The sequence below is a fragment of the Monopterus albus genome, unplaced genomic scaffold, assembly GCF_001952655.1.
Source record: "Monopterus albus unplaced genomic scaffold, M_albus_1.0 scaffold192.1, whole genome shotgun sequence".
Lineage (NCBI taxonomy): Eukaryota > Metazoa > Chordata > Actinopteri > Synbranchiformes > Synbranchidae > Monopterus > Monopterus albus.
The window spans coordinates 586,716-607,355 of NW_018128072.1; the positions used below are offsets into that span (position 1 = coordinate 586,716).

General features: G+C 40.1%; 4 protein-coding genes across 4 annotated transcripts in view; 1 reads left to right on the top strand and 3 right to left on the bottom strand.

Annotated features, from left to right (window-relative positions):
- The window catches only part of leng8 (leukocyte receptor cluster (LRC) member 8), a 9,762-nt gene extending 7,423 nt beyond the window's left edge, over nt 1-2,339 (bottom strand). The window contains exons 1-5 of the mRNA XM_020617586.1: nt 1,958-2,339; nt 1,102-1,234; nt 768-899; nt 497-574; nt 2-112 (exon numbers count right to left, since the gene is read on the bottom strand). Coding sequence (XP_020473242.1) covers nt 2-112; nt 497-574; nt 768-899; nt 1,102-1,234; nt 1,958-1,998 — 495 coding nt within the window. The 5' untranslated portion in view covers nt 1,999-2,339. The remainder of the gene's footprint in view (nt 1; nt 113-496; nt 575-767; nt 900-1,101; nt 1,235-1,957) is intronic.
- A 2,803-nt stretch (nt 2,340-5,142) lies between these two features.
- Nucleotides 5,143-8,434, top strand: cdc42ep5 (CDC42 effector protein (Rho GTPase binding) 5). The gene is made up of 2 exons (XM_020617631.1): nt 5,143-5,375; nt 6,279-8,434. The coding sequence occupies exon 2, from the start codon at nt 6,281-6,283 to the stop codon at nt 7,214-7,216; it is 936 nt and encodes a 311-aa protein (XP_020473287.1). The 5' UTR covers nt 5,143-5,375; nt 6,279-6,280; the 3' UTR covers nt 7,217-8,434.
- Nucleotides 8,435-8,717: 283 nt separating this feature from the next.
- Nucleotides 8,718-15,051, bottom strand: grwd1 (glutamate-rich WD repeat containing 1). The gene is made up of 7 exons (XM_020617630.1): nt 14,798-15,051; nt 14,589-14,706; nt 11,664-11,814; nt 11,363-11,573; nt 10,597-10,742; nt 9,923-10,114; nt 8,718-9,288 (listed from the first exon to the last, which is right to left on the bottom strand). Exons 1-7 carry the CDS (start codon nt 15,009-15,011, stop codon nt 8,980-8,982), a joined length of 1,341 nt encoding a protein of 446 aa, XP_020473286.1. The 5' UTR covers nt 15,012-15,051; the 3' UTR covers nt 8,718-8,979.
- Nucleotides 15,052-15,804: 753 nt separating this feature from the next.
- LOC109970216 (uncharacterized) lies at nt 15,805-19,629 on the bottom strand. Its single transcript, XM_020617632.1, has 5 exons — nt 19,123-19,629; nt 18,710-18,816; nt 18,287-18,355; nt 17,823-17,969; nt 15,805-17,531 (listed from the first exon to the last, which is right to left on the bottom strand). Exons 1-5 carry the CDS (start codon nt 19,133-19,135, stop codon nt 17,178-17,180), a joined length of 690 nt encoding a protein of 229 aa, XP_020473288.1. The 5' UTR covers nt 19,136-19,629; the 3' UTR covers nt 15,805-17,177.
- Between the last annotated feature and the right edge of the window lie 1,011 nt (nt 19,630-20,640).

Below are 20,640 nucleotides of genomic sequence, written 5' to 3' on the forward strand. Positions count from 1 at the left end.
GGTTCTCTGAGGTGGATGGGCGCTGAGGTGGCGGAGGAGCAGGAGGGGGGGGAGGCTGTGGTTGAGAGGGATATGTGGGGGACTGGTCTTCCATTCCAGGCACTGGAGGAGGCTATAAGAAAAAAACAAAGGGGAAATCAAGCTCTCAGAAGAAGAGGGGGGGAGAGGGGTACATCTCCGGTTAATAAAGTCACTATGCATTACACCAAACATCACTTTCATCAAATATTCAATTGTGAAATTTGTTCATATAAAGAAATTTGACAGGGTCACTGAGCATGTCCAGGGACTTGATGCTTCTGGGGTCAATAACAAAACTTCATCAATAAGAACTATTCATCTGGAAACTCAGGATACTGTGCAGCCATTCCATTATTTGAAGCTGACTCTCTTGTTCTTTTCTTCTACACAACCGAGTGTGTACTAATGTAATTAACAGTCTATGAATAACTATTAATTTTAAGTATGCTTTACTAAGCAAATTCTTGTAATGTACCTGTCCATTAGAGGCTGGAGTTCCTGGATAAGCACCTGGAGGTACACCATACTGATTTGGTGGATATGCAGCTCCATACTGGAAATGCAGAAAAAGCTTGCTTGAGGTTCTAGGAGCTTTAGCAGTTTGAATTCAGCAAGAGATGTTATTTTGGGCTATATAGATGGACAAGCCACATACAGCTGACAGTGTTAATGTAGTACAAGGCCTGGATTTGTGTTAAAAAGGATTAAGGTAACAATGTTAAAAATGAAAACATTTCTGTACTTACTGGACCCATGGGATAGTAGTAATTATAGGGGTACGTGTATCCAGGATAGTGCTGCTGAGTTTGCTGGTACCACGGATAGTACTGCTGCTGAACAGCAGCAGATTCAGTGACTGCAGATTGAAACTGACCAGTCTGAAATGGCACATATGCACAAACATTTATAAATTCACAAAATGTATTGGCTGTAAATAAGCACACAGCCTTCAAATGTGGCTGATCATACTTTTTCTTTTTTAAAGATCTCATGTTATGTCTGGATTATCTTAGATGGATTTCAATGCCAGATATATATATATGTAGAGAGACAGACACACACAAGGAAATAAAAGCACACCTCTGCTGTGGTCCGGCTGGCTTGAGTAGCCTTAGCAGAGCTCTGACTCTTATTAATGGATGCTAGTGCTTGTCTTGCTTTCTCCCATTCTGGGTTTTCGTGAACCTGGCCATCCCCAGAAGCACCATAAGACCTGCCATTGACAGAAAAACATTATTCAAGGGTATTTTTAAAATGAGTGTGGAAAAATCTGAACCAACTGTGATCAACAGTACAAATGTAAAACAAACCGAACAGTCCTGACACTGACCATTTTAACATGATATAAAATCAAATGTACATATAACGTGAATGAGTGAAGTTTGTCACACGAGCATATATATTTACGACGAAACCCAACGTTCGTTTAAACGATCACACTGCGTTCATTGCTGCCTTCCAAGCAGTTACGTTAACGGTATTTTACATCTCGACTAGTCATCGTGGTTGACAAAACAAGAAGTTAAGCAAATTAACATTAAACTATAGATGCAAAGCTTGTACGGACATGTCAGTTCAGTTCAGTTTAGTTCAGTTGAACAAGTAGAGGTTAACATTAATCAAAGTTAAACCGTAGTAGTGTGCCAACATCAACTTAACATAAACACTAACATAAACGTTAGATGCACCATAAAGAAATATGACTAAGGGTTATAGAGAATATTATCGTTAACATTTGACATTTAATCGCTAACGGGCTAGCTTTCCGTTCGGCCTGCTAAGCTAGTTCTCGTCAACACCCTTATCTGAATTGCTACGAGTTATTCAGGATTTTAGCAAGCCGTTACTATAAAACCTTAAGTATATAACGTCAAATTAGATTAATTTCATTTCACCACGTTCTGTGGGTCGTCAGTAGGTCTAAAGTGCAGCCTACCAGTTAGTCGTCGGTGTTGTTTGTGTCGTGTTGGCCGCCATTTCGCCACAGATTTAAGTTAGCTTAGAAAGCTAAAGCTAGGACAACTGCTCGCGAGCTAACGTTAGGATAGCTGCTAGAGAGAAACTGTGCTAGTGTGGTTAGCTTTAGCTGTCGTGCTACAGCAAAACGTAAACAAGATTAGACCAGCAATGCGGCCAACCATCTGATTACAAGAAAAATAGTAAGGTGATCGAAAATCACTTTAACTATCCCTTCAAGTCAAACTTTAACACACTCTACTGAAAGCTGTATATTCAGAAATAAAGTGAACATTCGCATATTTGCTTCCGTCTTCGTTAACTACCAATTTAATCTGCTCGGTCTGTGGAGACACAAAATGGCAGGTAGGTAAAGTCAGAGCCTTTAAGATACAAGAGTTGCGACATTGAGAGGTCAAAAATGGCAGCAGGTCACGTGATTTATGCAGCAAATATTTCCAAACTGTGGCTCAAGAGCCATTGCTTTCTGTAGGGAACAGTGGGATATATCAGCAGTTACTACTTTTAATGACTTGTACAGCCTTGCAAACTAATTCTGTGCTCTGTGGTTGTATATAGCTCAGCTGATTTAGCTAGTTAACTAGGTACCTAATTATTAAAGTGACCCAATTTTGAAAGAGACTGTCAAAAAGGTTGTCAAACGTGTTTTAACACATGTCGCTAACTTAAAATGTCACAAGTATAATTACTGCTATTAATTTCAGCTTCTTACAGTGGAAGATAGGAACCAAGTAAATGTAACCCTATGCTGCTGCTGCTGCTGCTAATGTTTGGAACTATTTGACGTTTTTGTGGTTTGACATTAATATATATAGAGCTCGTTAGCGTGTGCTGTGGCTGAAACAACAGCATGGAAGCCTACTCTCCTTCATGATCCACTCTGGGTAAAATTGGCCAGCGAAATGACGTCATGCCGTTGTAGATTTAGGTTGTTGTAGTCCACAGTATATCCTCTCAGGCAGAACTCACGCCCATGGTGCGCATGTACGTTAGCAACGATACGTTCACCTTCTACCTCTTATAAATTCCATCAAACAAATTGTTTTGGTTTAGTAAGACCCGTATATCGCTATAAACCATTAGCCTATCAAACGTCAAAAAATGCTGCGAGTTTGGAATGCCTGAAAGAACAAACGCAGGGACTATTTTTCAGTGTACTTCATTTCGATAAAATTGTTGAGAAAGAAAACTGCCACACACTGTCGCCACTAATATCCATATAGGCCTATTATCAATCAATCTTCAGTAACTATTAATCTCAGCATCACCGTATTGTTGTTTCTTCATGCCTTGTCAGCATACTCTGGCAACACTTTATTTCTTTTTAAATTACTGACCATATCTGGGCGGCTGGGTCGTCATCTTTTCACTTATAGGCCCGCTCACTAAAATATCTATCTGTCCATCTATCGATCGATAGATGGACAGATAGATATGTTTATTTATACATACACACCTTTTTTCAAGACTTTACTCCTGCATACACTTTCCTCTTTACTTTCCTGTGATGCAGCAAACAGCTGCAGGATGGGTGTTTGTGTGGCTGTGTGTGTGTATGTGTGTTACAGGGAGTCGGTCATTTCCTGTCAGAGAATCTCTCCCACACTTGATCCCCCCCAAATCTTTAGGAAGTCTCTGTGGAGTGAGTCTCTTGAGAGTGTAAACTATGTTTGCAACTGCTGCACAGTTCGGGAATGTGTAGGCTATTTTGTTCCACAACAACAAACTGTGTCTTTTTAGGCATATAATCCTCTTGGGGTCATACTAGTTGGCTAGCACATTAAACAAAAGTCCTACATTTTTTCTTTTCTTTCATTTATTATTTTTCATGGAAATTGATAGATTTATACATTGGTTCTCAGTCTGACATACTATAATCTTGAATGGAGAAACCAAGTCCTTCCTCTTAAATTTACATGTAAAAAGTATTTGATTTCAGGCTAATTTCAGCTTTTCAGGCAAAGCTTTCAAATGAATAATATGGTATTAACTGTATTTCCAGTCAACATCTCTCAATGAATGAAATCATGTATGTTCTGAATGAATAATTTACTCCCATTGTTGTCTTGATGGCTACATAATTGTACAAATATGTTGAGCATTTGTGACAAGAGCTCTCAACCACTGACTCACCCAGTACCATTGTTCAAATGCCTTGGGTTTGATAACCCTTCTGTTTCTCTAACTCATGGTAGGAAACGGGATAATATTATCTCCTAAAAAAATATCTACTCTATTCCTGTTGTTGGCTGTATATTTTAACATATTTTTATGAGGACTCCTGACTATTTTGTCTGAATGAATGGATGTTGGATTAACTATATGAGTTAATCATATGCCAGATGACAGCCTACAAAAATATTCCATTGTCACCAAAGTAGCGCAGTACATGAGGTCTGACTTTCTTATTTCACAAAAGACAACAGATCTACAGTTAACTGCAGCTGTTAAACCCCGTTAATGCTGAATTCAACACAGTCAAGCTACCATTGACGTCATAGGTTTCATTACTTTTTTCTTACAGGAATTCTGGGAATTTTGGCAATCTCGAGGGAGTTTAGGCAGATTTAGGGGGAGCTTTGAAACAACATTTTAACATTCATATTGTAAAACGATAGTGCTTTATAGTCTGTGACATTTGATAAAAATATAATGTGTATTTTTAAAAGATAGCTTCAGAAGGAGCTAAGGGGCTTGGGGCTGAGTTCAACAGACAGGGAAATCAAAAAGTATTAAGAGCTTGACTGACGTTAGTGCTAGTGTCAGTCTTTTAATGACATTTGCTAACAATAACAAAACTTAGAAAATAGCAAAATAGCATGTCTTATACTTTAGGTAGAACTTAGAAAATTCAACTGAATGGGAACCCAAGAAATAACATTGTAAACCCCAATTAACTATATAAAATGTTTTAGAAAAGTACTTGTTAGGAGTGACAGGACTTTAACTCATGGTCTCATTCTTTCTAAATCCTGACAATTTCCCCATAATAACATCAAATTTAAGTTGATATCACAGTTACAATTTAAACCCAATCTAAATTAGCACACTCCGTCTCACAATTAGGAAACATAACCTTAAAAAGCTGCAGTCAGTGGAAAGCTGACTGTTACGCTCGTTTATTTATTATTTATTATTATTTAACACCGTTTGGTGAAGACGACAGCACTTTCATCCAGCTCTCACCAATAACTGTCGCGTCACTTCCTCGCCCCGTGCCCATCCCTTTGGAAAAAAGAACAGAAAATTCACAGACGAACGACGACAAGAAAAAGAGCGAGGTAAACGTCCTGAGGGAAGCGAAGGCAAAAAGACCGATGAAAAACTTGGATACAGGGGAAGGAGCTGCAAGCAAAGACCAGAACATACGCCTTAAAGTAAGTTTTCCATACTTTGAATGTTTTGGTTACGCGCACTCAAGTTTAACTGACCAGCTGACCTTTACACTAATCCAAACGTTCCTATCACTGCTTTCTCAATACGTGCTTTTCGTAGGCTATAAGTCATAAATGATATATTAATGTAATATAATAGCCTATACAGCTGAATTTCCACTGGAAAGTCGAGGATAGGCCCACTAGCCCCCTCCCATCCCAAGACTAGCCGCACACATACACATGTGCAAACAGTGACACACATTTCTCAAATGTAGCCTATATATATGTATATAGGTTTGTAATGTATGTCATTATTAAGGTGACCCAGTCTGTGATACATTATTAAGTATCCTATATGGGGTAATATTGGTTGCTACCTTTTGATTGATTGATAGATACTTTATTGATCTAGAGGGAAAGTCTGGTATTGTATTAACTATTAATTAAAATGCTTTTTCTTGGCTTCAACAGAGATTGTTTGGTCATGTTGATATTTAAATTTTAGGCACAACACAGGTTCAATGATAAGGCCTTAGATTCTGTTTTTAACTTTGTATACAAAGTTACAGTCTTGTTTTTGTCCACATGCACCCTAGGGTAGAGAAAAGTATGTGCAAGTATTGCATGACTGTTCTTTAAGTACAAGTCTCAGCACGGCCTTCACAGCTGCACCAATGCCAAAATACTCATTGGTTTCCCACATTAATGCACAACATGGAGTTTTTATGCTGCCTTGTTTTATCAGGAGGCTTGACTCCTGTCTCATTTTGGTTTCAGCACATTTTTATATATCTTGTATGCTCAGAGTTTAACTTCCTTCGTTGAGTCCTTGCTGTCTGAAAAACAATGATAATTCACCCCCACATTTTGCCCTTTTCTTCCCTCCTTCAACTTTGTTCACAGTCATGCCCCTTCACAAATCATCCCGGTCCTCTCGCTTGGACCCTACCATGATCTCAGCCCCATTAGGTGACTTTCGCCACACCATGCACATTGGGAGGGGAGGTGATGTCTTTGGGGACACCTCCTTCCTGTCCACTCTTGGCCCAAGTCCAGCTAGCCCAGAACTGGGGACTCCAGGGGTCATGCCAGTTGCTGATGCTGAGGTGGTAATCAACCACAGTGAACTTAATACTGATGTTCCGGGAAGCCCTCAGAACACTGAGCTTCGGCACTCTGAGTCAGTGTCATCATTCACCCTGGACCTGGACCTGGATCTGGGTCCATCTATGCTTGGAGATGTATTAGGGGTGATGGATGGACTGGGGCTTGACTCCAGTGAGGAAGACATGTTCATTATCAAAAGTGACAAATCCTCAGTGGAAACAAAGCAGAGAAATGGGTCCGTGGAGATGTCTGTGAGCATGCAGAACGAACTGAATGGGAAGGACTTGGTTGGGTTGGATGGAAACCAGGTGGGAGACAGCAGGATACCAGATGGGAACGGGATCAAGCCAAAAGGGTTAAAACCAAAAGTGAGATTCAGTGACAAACGAGAGGAGATCATTCGCCAGGCATCTGAAGAGGAAGAGGATCAAGGCTTCGTCCTCCAGCATGAGAATCAGCAGGTGTGTTGCAGTCCAGTGAGGGGTGAGAGTGAGAGGGGCCAGAGCCAAGCAGGTGGAGGTGAGACAGAGTTCACCAATAACAAAGTAGATTTGCCACCTAGTTCTGCTTCATCATCACATAGCTCAGAGTATGACGGCGCCACCCCGCTGGACAGGAGGAGGGTCGACAGCTGCCATTCAGAGACTGATTCAGAGGAGGAGGAGGAGGAGGAGGAGGAGCAAGGACGGGGCTACACATTTGAAGATGAGTTTGATGATGAAATTGGTCTATAGGGGATAGAGATAGGTACGGTTTCCCCTGAAAACATATAGTATCTTTGCTGTTGAGTAAATAAAGTATACTGTATTTTACTAAACTCCTCATTACAGTATCATTTGGATGGGAGAACAGAATATATGTGAATGCAAACTGGATTTCTTAAGACTGAATTAGAGGTAAACTGTTAAGATGATGTTGCTCAACTGGAAAAGACATCTTGTGTTGTTTCTACAGGGTAACAGATTTACTAGAGATTTTGATCAGAAGAAGCTAAATGTCATAGAGGTTATTACAGTGAAAGGTTAGTAGCACTTTCATTAATTTCATTCACCTGGAAGCTTTGCTATGAAACTGCTCAGTGAAAGTTTGAGTCAGGCTAAATGAATGATGCTTGACTCTTTTAATTTTTCTATGTATTTGCCATCAAAAGCACACACAACAGGTGTTCTTCACTGAGCTTCATGTTTTAATGCCTTAAAGGGCCTTGTGCTTACATTATTATACCATATGCTATATCAGTCTTAAAAGTTCTTATAGCATATTTACCACAGCCTCCGTGTCTTTTCTTTATATGTAATGCAATGAAAAGCTTTACAAACAAAGGCTCGCCAGAGCCAATGTCAGAAAGTGAAGTGTCTCTAATTGTCTTGTGTGGATTTGTCGCATTGCAAATCAGAGTTTCTTTGGTCCAGATCTGTTCTCTAAGTGATGTTATTTTGCAAGTTTGCATACCTACCTAATTCTCTCGGGGCTGGACTGATACTAAAATGCTCAGACAATCATTGAATTTAAAGGTCAAATTGTAAATCAGGACCATCTGCGTATGCTTTTTATTTGTATAATCTTGTTTTTGAAAAAATGTTGTATTTTGTAATGCTGTAAAAGGGAGCTGCCGTTCATCTGTTCAAAATGCTGGTTTAAACACATGATCCTATGGTTTAATAAGAATTACAGTGAACACAATAAAACTGTTACTGGGATTTAAAACAACAACAACAACAAAAAAAACCCCACCAGCCTTGGCCTGCAACTCTTTTCTATAAAAATGAAAACTGGAGCAAAAAGAAGTATAAAATATCAAGTGAATTTGAAAATCTCAAGACCTGGATGTGTTCAAAATCAATCCCTATTAAATATAAAGTGCAATATATTAACATATTTACACTAGGGACCTAAAATATAAACAAACAAGCTCGTCTAGACCTGACAGCTGACAGACATTAACCATGTGTAAAGGTAAATCATTATCAGTTTTAGTCTCTATAGAGATGACTGAAAATACTATTAATATAGAAAATGACCAGTCTTATTCTTTCATTGTCTGAAATCAGAATTTACTACTTCCTGTTGAGAAAACTATTGTGACTTTTAGATAAGAGTATCAGAATTTTATGCATAGTCTTTTCTTGGAATAAAAGAAATTCTGCACTTTCCTTTATTGTAAGTAAACTAGTGCAAATAGAACTGACTACCCTCTATCTTCAAAACCATTACTTTGAGTAAAGACAACAGAACTATGGTTTTAAAACACTTTACTTATAAACATGCAATAGGGAATGCCTACCTAATACATCTGTAGAACACACAAGCTACAATAGCAAAGACTATATATGATGCTTATGTTGGCCAGTATATGCCAAAAAAAAGAATTATTACCCCCACAGCTATGTTATGTACAATATTACAAGCTTCTTAACAATGAAGCATATTAATTTACTGCTCAATACACATATGTGGGCCACTCATTCTCAAACACACCACCACCCACATGCACACACTACACAGATATTGTCCTGAACACATTGAATCCTGACAGAGCTGTGGATATCACTACACCAGGCATCTGAGGATGCCAGTGGACCTCCTTAATGTCTGTCTGACCCTGGTGCAGGAATAGTAGTTGAGGGGGTAGGTCCTTCACCCCCTCCATCCTGGCACCCACGTCACTTGACTCCACCGACAGATCCCACTGGCTGACGATGTCATCTGCTCCCGACGCGGCGAACACACTCGAGTCAATGGGGTTCCATTCCACGGACGTGATGGGAGCGCTGTGCTGCTTGAAACTGGCCACAGGCCGCCCAGTCTGCAGGTACAGGTTAAACAAGAATAGTGAGGTGTGACAGCTGTTCAGCACACGCAATATTAGGCCACAACAGGTATCTGCCCTAAAAAGACGATGACTTATACATCCATCTTTTTTCTGCTTTCATTTTCACAAGCTGCAGCAATAAACTGCCAGGCTCTAGGTGAAAGCATAATGTGGCAATTATTCCTACTTCTTGGCATTCCCAAAATGTCTTAACTGTTCCCTTAAAGGCAAATAATTAAAAATGGATTAGGAGGGTGGTAACAACTGTAACAATGATACACTATTGTGTGACAGGCAGAAGATGTAAACAATACCTTTAGTTAGGTTGCCAAATTGCGAAGGTGTGAGATTATCTGATGGTGTAATAGTACGAGCCCTTAACACAATCTCCCATGTAATGGTGCGTTATTTTATTGGGACGACACATACTGATCAAACAGTAAGATCTTCACTCTGTGTCATCTAACAAGTAATAACTCAACAGCTGTATAACTGTCAGCTGAATTACCTTGCATGTGATGAGTGATTCAAGTACCAGTCCAAAGACAGGACACAAATTCCCATTCAATTCAGTGGGAAAATGGGTCCAAACTTTTGACTGTGATTTCAGATAAACTGTAGTTTTTACCTTAAACTGTCGCAGGTCCCATACTTTCAGAATCCCATCATCCCCTCCTGACAGCAAGAATGGTTCAGTCCTGTTCCAGCTGATCACGTTGACATCTGATGAGTGGGCTTCATTGGCTGACAGCATTGAATTGGGTGGTGCACGGATGTCCCAGATGCGAACAGACTGATCCACTGAACAAGATGCAAAAACCTGGGGCAAAAGAGAGATTCTGAGATTTGAGCCTGGGATTAAATTTTTACAAAACAAATAGGTTTTAACTGGTCTTTCCAGACAGGGACATTTGCATCGTCTGGCAAAATACTTTTTGTTTTGTTTTTTTAGCCTTTGGGTATCAACCATTGTCAGACAATAGCATGAACATCCATATACCAAGAACTAGTCTGATGACTTCTCAACACCACCACATAGATAACATATTTGTTAGTAACAACACTGTATTCTACTTAGACCACTCCCATCAGCACACCTTGTTCTTCTGTACAAGCACCTGTAAAGCAATGCTGACCTGGTGAGCTCAGTTTGACATTATTAACCCCTGTGGAGAATCTCAGTGTCTGCATTTGAGATGTTTTTTTCTGTTTAGGATCTGAGACCAGCACAAGGTTTCACTCAGCCCTACAGGGTTTGAACCAAGGTAGATCTTGTGACAATGCTGACCACTACAAACATACTGTAGCTTCAGTAGGCGACCACTGCAGGTCCTCCACAGACTTGCTATGGGAGCTGAAAGGTCGCTGGTCAATCTGCCATGCAGTCCCTCCCTCCCGTGGCTCCCACACATGGATGTTCTTTTTGCAGTCTCCACTGACGAGACGACCTGTTAATAAAACACCAGCACAACACTTGACACTTTGGCTGATAGACACACAGCTACGCTATTACACATTTCTGATCAGAATTAGAAAGCTCAGTTTTATTGTTTGAGGTTGTGCACATTTTAGCTACACCAACATAAAGCATAAGCATGCACATTACATTACTGATGACCACTATGGTGTTTTTTCCTCTAAGGAGGTTACATTTTCTGTAGAATATTCAGCAAAATAACCCATGTTTCAGTGAAATATGGTAGAAAGTTGGGCTGTGGGTCAAGAAGTGATTTAACGTGGCTCTGGATGGAGAGGTTTAGTGATGTTTGTACATCTAATATTTGACAGTTGTCTGCCACAAATAATTTTATTTATAAGCTATTTTGCTGGAAAACAACAAGAAAACATGGACGTTGTAAAATTAACTCTGTAATTCTGGAATTTAAAAGGTTTAGACAGAAACCTCTGATACTCAGGTGACAGAGGGAGAAACACAGCACTACTATATTGTGGGTGCTGTTCTTATGTTACTCAGACACTACAAAGTCAATTCGCTTAATTCCAAATGATAACATGGCCAGAAAGTATACGAGTAGTTTTTTTTCTTGCAGGTACAAGACTCACTTACCAGGTACTGTAGATGACCAATCAACTGCAAAGCCTTCAGTCATATGCCCTGAGAAGCTGAAGAGAGCTGTGGCTTCCTTCTGCTGTTTGATGAAAGCTGCCATAGCAGCAGAACTGTGGACGGCCTCCAGCTGAGGTCGGAGATCAAATATTTCTACCTGTCCCTTCTCTGACCATACGGCAGCCAATGACTGCTCTCCTCTCTGGGTCACCTGGAAGCGAAGACACAAAATCAGGTACTGAGAAACAGCAATATAAGGTCTAGTACTGAAGACCTGATTCATTTATACAAGTCAACATACTCTGACTCTGTTAATCCCTCCATAGTGAGGCGTCATAGCCAGTTCCATCTGTGGCTTCTTATCTTCATCCTCCTCATCTTCATCACTGCTTTCTTCCTCATCTTTTTCTTTCTCCGTTCCATGAAGGTTGTGCATGCGCATAACAAGAAGTCTGCAAGAAAATAGAAGGATGCATTGAAGATGTAGTTGATAAATTACCTGACATACTGTTATTTCAGTGGCGTATACTGTACAGCATGTAACCTTTTAACTCAGAATATTCAGAAGCTAGAAGGTTATTTAAGAAATAAGACTCTAATGATACCTGTTATCTGTATTCAAGTGCTGAGTTTCAGTATGAAACAAAAAATTATCTATACATACAGTGCCTTGCGAAAGTATTCGGCCCCCTTGAACTTTGCGACCTTTTGCCACATTTCAGGCTTCAAACATAAAGATATAAAACTGTAATTTTTTGTGAAGAATCAACAACAAGTGGGACACAATCATGAAGTGGAACGAAATTTATTGGATATTTCAAACTTTTTTAACAAATAAAAAAACTGAAAAATTGGGCGTGCAAAATTATTCAACCCCCTTAAGTTAATACGTTGTAGCGCCACCTTTTGCTGCGATTACAGCTGTAAGTCACTTGGGGTATGTCTCTATCAGTTTTGCACATCGAGAGACTGAAATTTTTGCCCATGCCTCCTTGCAAAACAGCTCGAGCTCAGTGAGGTTGGATGGAGAGCGTTTGTGAACAGCAGTTGTCAGTTCTTTCCACAGATTCTCGATTGGATTCAGGTCTGGACTTTGACTTGGCCATTCTAACACCTGGATATGTTTATTTGTATTTATTAGTCATTTAGGTCAACATTGGATCATTCAGAGATCCTCACTGAACTTCTGGAGAGAGTTTGCTGCACTGAAAGTAAAGGGGCTGAATAATTTTGCACGCCCAATTTTTCAGTTTGGTCTGTTTAAAGCGCAGAGAGCATCATGAAGAACAAGGAACACACCAGGCAGGTCCGAGATACTGTTGTGGAGAAGTTTAAAGCCGGATTTGGATACAAAAAGATTTCCCAAGCTTTAAACATCCCAAGGAGCACTGTGCAAGCGATAATATTGAAATGGAAGGAGTATCAGACCACTGCAAATCTACCAAGACCTGGCCGTCCCTCTAAACTTTCAGCTCATACAAGGAGAAGACTGATCAGAGATGCAGCCAAGAGGCCCATGATCACTCTGGATGAACTGCAGAGATCTACAGCTGAGGTGGGAGACTCTGTCCATAGGACAACAATCAGTCGTATACTGCACAAATCTGGCCTTTATGGAAGAGTGGCAAGAAGAAAGCCATTTCTTAAAGATATCCATAAAAAGTGTCGTTTAAAGTTTGCCACAAGCCACCTGGGAGACACACCAAACATGTGGAAGAAGGTGCTCTGGTCAGATGAAACCAAAATCGAACTTTTTGGCAACAATGCAAAACGTTATGTTTGGCGTAAAAGCAACACAGCTCATCACCCTGAACACACCATCCCCACTGTCAAACATGGTGGTGGCAGCATCGTGGTTTGGGCCTGCTTTTCTTCAGCTGGGACAGGGAAGATGGTTAAAATTGATGGGAAGATGGATGGAGCCAAATACAGGACCATTCTGGAAGGAAACCTGATGGTGTCTGCAAAAGACCTGAGACTGGGATGGAGATTTGTCTTCCAACAAGACAATGATCCAAAACATAAAGCAAAATCTACATTGGAATGGTTCACAAATAAACATATCCAGGTGTTAGAATGGCTATGTCAAAGTCCAGACCTGAATCCAATCGAGAATCTGTGGGAAGAACTGAAAACTGCTGTTCACAAACGCTCTCCATCCAATCTCACTGAGCTCGAGCTGTTTTGCAAGGCGGAATGGGCAAAAATTTCAGTCTCTTGATGTGCAAAACTGATAGAGACATACCCCAAGCGACTTACAGCTGTAATCGCAGCAAAAGGTGGCGCTACAAAGTATTAACTTAAGGGGGCTGAATAATTTTGCACGGCCAATTTTTCAGTTTTTTATTTGTTAGAAAAGTTTGAAATATCCAATAAATTTCGTTCTACTTCATGATTGTGTCCCACTTGTTGTTGATTCTTCACAAAAAATTACAGTTTTATATCTTTATGTTTGAAGCCTGAAATGTGGCAAAAGGTCGCAAAGTTCAAGGAGGCCGAATATTTTCGCAAGGCACTGTATTTTAAATGTCACCATGAACTAACCCTTTAAGTTTCCATCGAAAGAGAAACTCCCACATCTTTCCATGCTGTAGATAATGTCAAAACAAAGCTGAAACTACGCAGGAAAAAAAAAAAAGGGTGCTGTGTTGTGAATCATACCTCCACACTTCCAAAACAAACAATCTGTTGATTGATTCGCATAGTTTGGCACCCACTGCTTTGCAATAAAAAGGCTTTGATGAATAGTACTTCAGTAATATGCATTGCCAGTGGCAACTGTTTGGCACACTGTAAGGAGGTTTGATCAAAAGTATTATTATTTTTTTTTATTAGCAACCATTATTGTAAATGTTCTACAATGTCCTGTGGACTATGATTGATTGACTATTTGTTTCAACTTTATTAGTCTATATTGTAGTGTAAGCTGTTTGTGGTTTTGCATGCAAATGTACATTTGCAATGTAGCTAAAACAGATGTAAAGGCGTGAAAAAGAATGTTTCAGTGTGAAATGGATAAGGTGAAAGTGGCATGAAAATAAGAGACTCAAAGTATAAGTACCTCAAACTTGTACTGCAGTACCTGAGTAAATGTGCTTAACATAGTCCATCAATGACGCTGTAATTAGGGTATCAGTAGTGTTTTGGTCCATATTTAACTAATGTCAGCTAATAACAGTAATTATCTCTAACACGTGTTGAAGCTTGTCCGGAGGTGTGCACCGACCTGTTGCTCAGAGCTGTATCCGCCTGTGTGCCAGCGCAGAGCAGCATAGACAGAGGGAACTGCTCCCTGCCTTCGCCATCTCCATCTCTCAGGATGTCAAAGCTCAAACATGGAGCACCTGAACATTAACAACAAAATCACAAAGCTGACGTCAGCCCACAGCATTACTACTTTCAGCGGTACACCTACTAAATCCAGGTTAAACCTGCCTGTTTGACACTCGTGGTACATGTGGTACGCTGACCGATCCATCTCCAGCTCCTCTCCGGGCTGAAGGGGTTCGATCCCGGGGACATACACTTTCTTTTCCCCTTCTCCTTCGCCCTCCATTTCGTCCCCTTCATCGGCGCTGCCAGTTTCGTCCATATCTTCCTCCTCCTCGCTTCCTTCCACAGCAAACGTGTCTTCTTCGGAGGCAGACATCTTGGCAGAGGTAGTTTGCTTACTTCCGGTAAGTGGAGAGGCCACGTGGTTAATAAAACACCCCGAACTGTCACCCCTCCCATGTGCCCTCCCCCCCTCTCCCTCCCTGTCACCGCCTGGTCACTCCCCACGTTTACGGGAATTCAGCTGGCCTCTTTGGCGCTTGCTCCCTGCTGCCAGGAAACCTCTATAATGAAATATCCATTTTGATATGAGGTGATTTAAATGGATGTTCTCTCCCCCTCCCCTGGAGACCAGACATTTGTTTGAGAAGTCAGATGAATCATTTCCACATTCGGGGTTCATGTACTGACCCAGGACAGGATCTCCCACACAAGTGAGTCGTGGTTATTACATTGATTTCAAGGAACTGTGACACCTGCATGAGCACAGCCTGGTCCTGACACTGGGGGCATGCATCCCCTGTACCACTGATGGGAATCTAGGTTTTTGGCAGCAGCCTCACAGCTACTGTTTAGATATTTTCCGGTAATAGGTAGCTAGGAAATGGGCTTTACTCACAAAACAGGCTATCCACAGTAACACTTGCTCAAGAGTAACTCCTGAGCAATTCAGCTTCACTTTCTTCCTAATTTGTCCAAACTTTTGTCTTCTTGTATGATAACCTCTTTTCTTGTAATTCAATTCATGCTGTATAATGTTTATCCAGTCCTTCTAAATAATGACATAAATGCAATGGAAAAAAGTCAGTGACAACTTGAGATGCAAGCCAAACATCTGTTTCCACTGTGGCCAGTGCAACATACTGTAATGCTATGTTTTAACATTGTGAAACCACAAAGAAGATCACAAGGTAGACACCCGCGCACATTGTGTGTGCAAGCAGGGGCAAGTGCAAGCACCAAGTCCACATTAATTACTTACTAGGCTCCTGACAGGAGGTAGAACAGGAGAGGCTCAACTCCCATACAAAGCACATTCCTCTGCCATTCCTCTCTTATTTTTTTAAGGGTTACAAAACATTTGCAAAGGATTTTTACATAGAGCTGACAGTATGTTGTTGAGTTTTTGTGAATGTGGACAGATGGAATGCTAGGTCATAAACAAAATATAGTAAAGTCTACAAAATATGTGAATAACTAGTATTATTGCTGATGAACGGTACTGGAGAGCATACTTGAATATTTTACTGAAGCAAAAATAACAAACCACACTAAAATACTCTTACAAGTAAAAGCCCTTCATTCAAAAGTTATACAAAAGTAAAGTATTGTAAGTATTGCTAGTTAAATGTACCTTAAGTAGTAAAAGTATTCAATGCTGAAATTTGTTCTCTATAACGGTTACTCCATATACTACTTATATTATTAGATAAGCACCGTTGATGCAACAGTGTGTAAGCATTTCACTGTTGGAGCTGATTTTAAGCTTTACTGTAGGCTAATACATTTTTAGGTAGTTTTCTAACTATGCATCATATTTTATAGAATAATAATAATATGTCTTACATGAAAAATCTGGATTGGACATGTAACCAGTAATTAGAAATGTCAAAAAATGTAGTGGAGTAAAAATGACAATAATTCACTCAGAACAGGAGTTGAATAGAAGTAAAAACCAGTACCTCAAACTGTAATTAAGTACAGAACTTGAGTAAATGCTTTTTATCAATACTGACAAACAGGAAACACCATAATAAATATATTTTGCTTACAACCTTTGGGATTTTATATCCTGGTAAGTTAAACCAAAACTAATAATGCATGTACCTAAATGTCTTTAATTTACATTTATATATAAAAATTAAACACCCACAGACTATAATATCTTACATTTACATAACATTCATTGTAAACAGTGATGATGTCCACATCAATAGATGAGGCTTATGTGCAGTGGGCTGCTCAGCATTTAACTCTTGTTAGCATAGAGCGCATAGCTAGCTGGAGTTTGTGGCCCTGCTCTAGGGAGAATGGCTATACGTTATATATCTGTGATATCAGTTGTTACAGAGCTCTTGTGGACAGTGAACTGAGCTATTTGCATTAACTTTGGACATTAAATGCAACCTGTGCATCTTACTTCATATTAACAAAGCTTACTATCTTAAACACAAAGACACAAATATAAGAAACAATCTTTCAGTGCCAGGAAAATATCTTGCATTCTGTTGTGCTTCATCATCAAAAAGATCCTTTTTAGTAACTACGGCAGCAGCCACCAGTAGAGTCCAAATAGCAAGGGGCTCCAGACAGATGTGGCACATGATAGGGATAGAGGACCGCCACTGGACTGAAGCTGTGTAATGTCTATCATCATGTCAGGCTGTCCGTCCTCCGTGCTTCTGATAGCTCGGGTGGTCAAGAGTCTGGCCCTTGATGGACCGCAGTCCTTCCTTTCAGTAGAGGGCGGCAAAGTGGACGGGATGCAAGTTTCAATCGAAGGTTCGCACCCGAATCTGATCCATTGAGTGAAAAGTTTTGATGTTAGATTGAGGAGTTCTTCTGGAGAGGAAGTTACTGTGCAGAACTGGGCCAAGTCTGTCTCCTCCTGGAATCTCTGTGCCAACGAAGCATGAACAAATAAAGATTTGCAAAGTAAACAAGGGGCTCTGAAACACGGTGACATAATCTTCAAGAGCACAAATGAATGTACTTCAGATACATCCATATTTGAAACAAAAATTCAGACACTTACATTAGCAGTAAACAGCTATGTCAAATAACCACTAGCCTTTTGGCCTTTTTTTGCATTTAAGTGATTTCTTTTAAACTTCAACTTTCTTTAATAGAGTATAGCAACACATATAATAAGATATTATAGTACAGTGTATTTGAAAGTGTTTCCTACCAGTGTGTTTCTGTTCTTATTAATAATTTTAGCCAGTGTCTGCCTTATATCCTGGATTAAAGAGTAATGTAAGTGTTCATCCCAGAGGTTTATGAGAAGCACATTCCAGGAATCCAAGAGGACAATTGCAGCAGGGAACACACAACACTGCGGGGAGAGGTAGAACACAACACAAGATCACCCAAGTTGGGCTTCGCAGCAAAACGTGGCTAATCACCATGAAAACTACATCATTTGCTAAATTACCAGCTAGACCTGGGTCTAAATTGTACAAGAGATTTTTGCTGAACCCAAGAATTTACAAGGCCTGTTAAAGCTAAAAGCTAAGATTTGTCCTGTTAAATTGGCACAAATGTTTTTTCAGGAGAAAGCCGATATTGATAAAACCTGAAAGACCTTAAGATATATAACCCATTACCTAAATTCAAATCTCATTTCCCATTTTTACCTGATAAGCAACTCACCGGACTGTCACAAAGCATGCTATTTGTGTAGTGGTGTACTACAGAGTAATCTTTAGGGAACACCGTCCGCTGGAAGAGAGAAAAGGGACAAAGATGATAATAAACCCAAAGATTAATATTTATAATGTAATTATTACTATGCTGAACTTTAGTAATGTTTGACAAGTAAAAAAAAAAACTGACTTATCAGTTGTGACAGTCTTTGTCATCTGATAACTTTGCAGGTTATCTGATGATAATGTACTCATTTTTTAATTTCATTACCTCTGGCCACCTTGTCACACCAAATAACTGAATAGTAAATAGAGGTTTAAAGGACAGTAAAAATATTTGATAGGCAAAACAGAAAATATCATTCCTACAGAGAGGATGCTGAAACACCAAAATGAGCACCTAAACTCAAATCAAATGTTTTTAACTTACAAATCCAATCGTATTAGAGTCGATAGTTGCTCTAATGTTTCTCACACTTTCCAAGTCAAAGCCACATCCACTGCATTGGACAGTCAAGAGTGATAGCAACAGCAAAACTGTTTGAGACATGAGTGAGGAGGAAAGAGGTAGAACACATTCAGATAATTGTGGAAACGTTCTGTGGTTTTAGCTTGTCTAGCTGCTTACCTACAGTACTAAGAAAGATTACATCATTTCCTGTGTCAATTAGATAATTCTGCAGGAATGTACTACTGCAACCTGAAATGCTATTGTAACAACACAATACTGACATAACAAATCAGTTTGAATTCAAAGATTAACCAGTTCTAATATCTCATTATTTACCTATAGACCATAAGAACAGCAATTGTGAGAGGCATTAGCATGCAGATATTTCTCACCTGGCAGTGACATCCTTTCTTCTATCTTTCTAAGAATGGACAGTTCTCCATTTTTCTTGTTGACGGCAATCACCCTGCAGACAGGTTTCTGTGTCAGTCTGTCAAAGCAAAGTTTCCTCTCTGTCTACTCCTTCACAGCTTAGGCTTCTGTTGACATCCCTTATACTTTTTTTCCTTCTGAGTTCCTTTGGTACTTTCCAAAAAATGCCTGTTTTATCCTCTCATGCCATCCTACTCTCTCACTTTGGATTTTCCCACTTAAGCCTGAGTGGCTGCAGCCTTTCCCTGTCAAAGCTTTTGTTTGTTTTTCTCTAGTGACAATGTGCTTTTCTCTTCTCTTTCTCCCTTTCGCTACTGACCTAGAATCGTCCTGAACAGCCTAATTTGAATCACTCCCTTATTCCTCGAAACTGGTTAATGGATAATGCGGGAGAAACACTGGCCTTTTCTTCTCTGTCCCTTTTGCTCTGGCCACTCTCTGTATCCTCACCCAGGCACAGGCTTTGCTCAAAGTGAAACTGCTATGCTGGGTGGCTTGCCTGCTCTTTAAGTCTCAGCCCCTCCCACTGTCACGTTTTACTTCACTATTGACTGACCCGGTCCCCTCCCCCTGATCCCCGCATTCCCTGACAGCCCCCTTCTTACCCCCATCCTCCCCCTCCAAACCAGGCTCTTGGTGTCTTAGTCATGCAGTTGGAGCGTATGTTTTTCATTTGGACTCTCCCTCATACCTCTGCGCCTGTGGATGCCTTTAGGCTTTATCCCTGGAGTGTCACTGTGCAATGTCATCCTGTTTAATCATCACATGATCATTAAAAAAATCCACAGCAAAAATCAAGAATCACAGTCCTTGAAAATTGACAAAAAGGGTTGCAACACAGCATCACCACAACTTGCCAGTCATTCTATGTGTGACAGCTGTCTTTAGTCATTACTGTTAAAATCAGCTGCACAGCAGTGGATGGCATCTAATATTGTGCACAGCTGTCATCACTCTGTCTGTAATCTGTTTTTCTGCACCCTCACATTATGTGAAGCATTGTGTTATTTTGGATTTCACTTAAGTGTCAAGAGAGGAGTTAATTACTAATACATGGGAGGGAGTGCACAGTTGTTCTGTTCTTGTTCTAACAGGAATTGTTCTCGTGTCCTTTCTTGAATACACACACCCAAGGAAGCGAGACAAATTCCCAGTGTCCCATCTCTGCTGAGTGAAACTGGAAAGCAGCAGCCTCATTGCAAGCAATCCATTGACACTCCCAGAGGCACCATCATTTCGAAACCTCCTCACCTAGCCTGTGTTTTAATAGTAAGTAGAAATATGCAGCCATGTGCCGTCTTCCTGTTTCATGTTTCACTTGCTTACTGGGTAAGTAAATATGTAAGTAATTTGTGGAGCTGCTGCAAATTATGTTTGTGCTTCTGTCAGTGAAACTTGTAAAATGAAATCCAGATTTGAGAAGGATGTGGAAAAACATAAACTATGTTAGGCAACACTACCACATTAACAACGTGGAG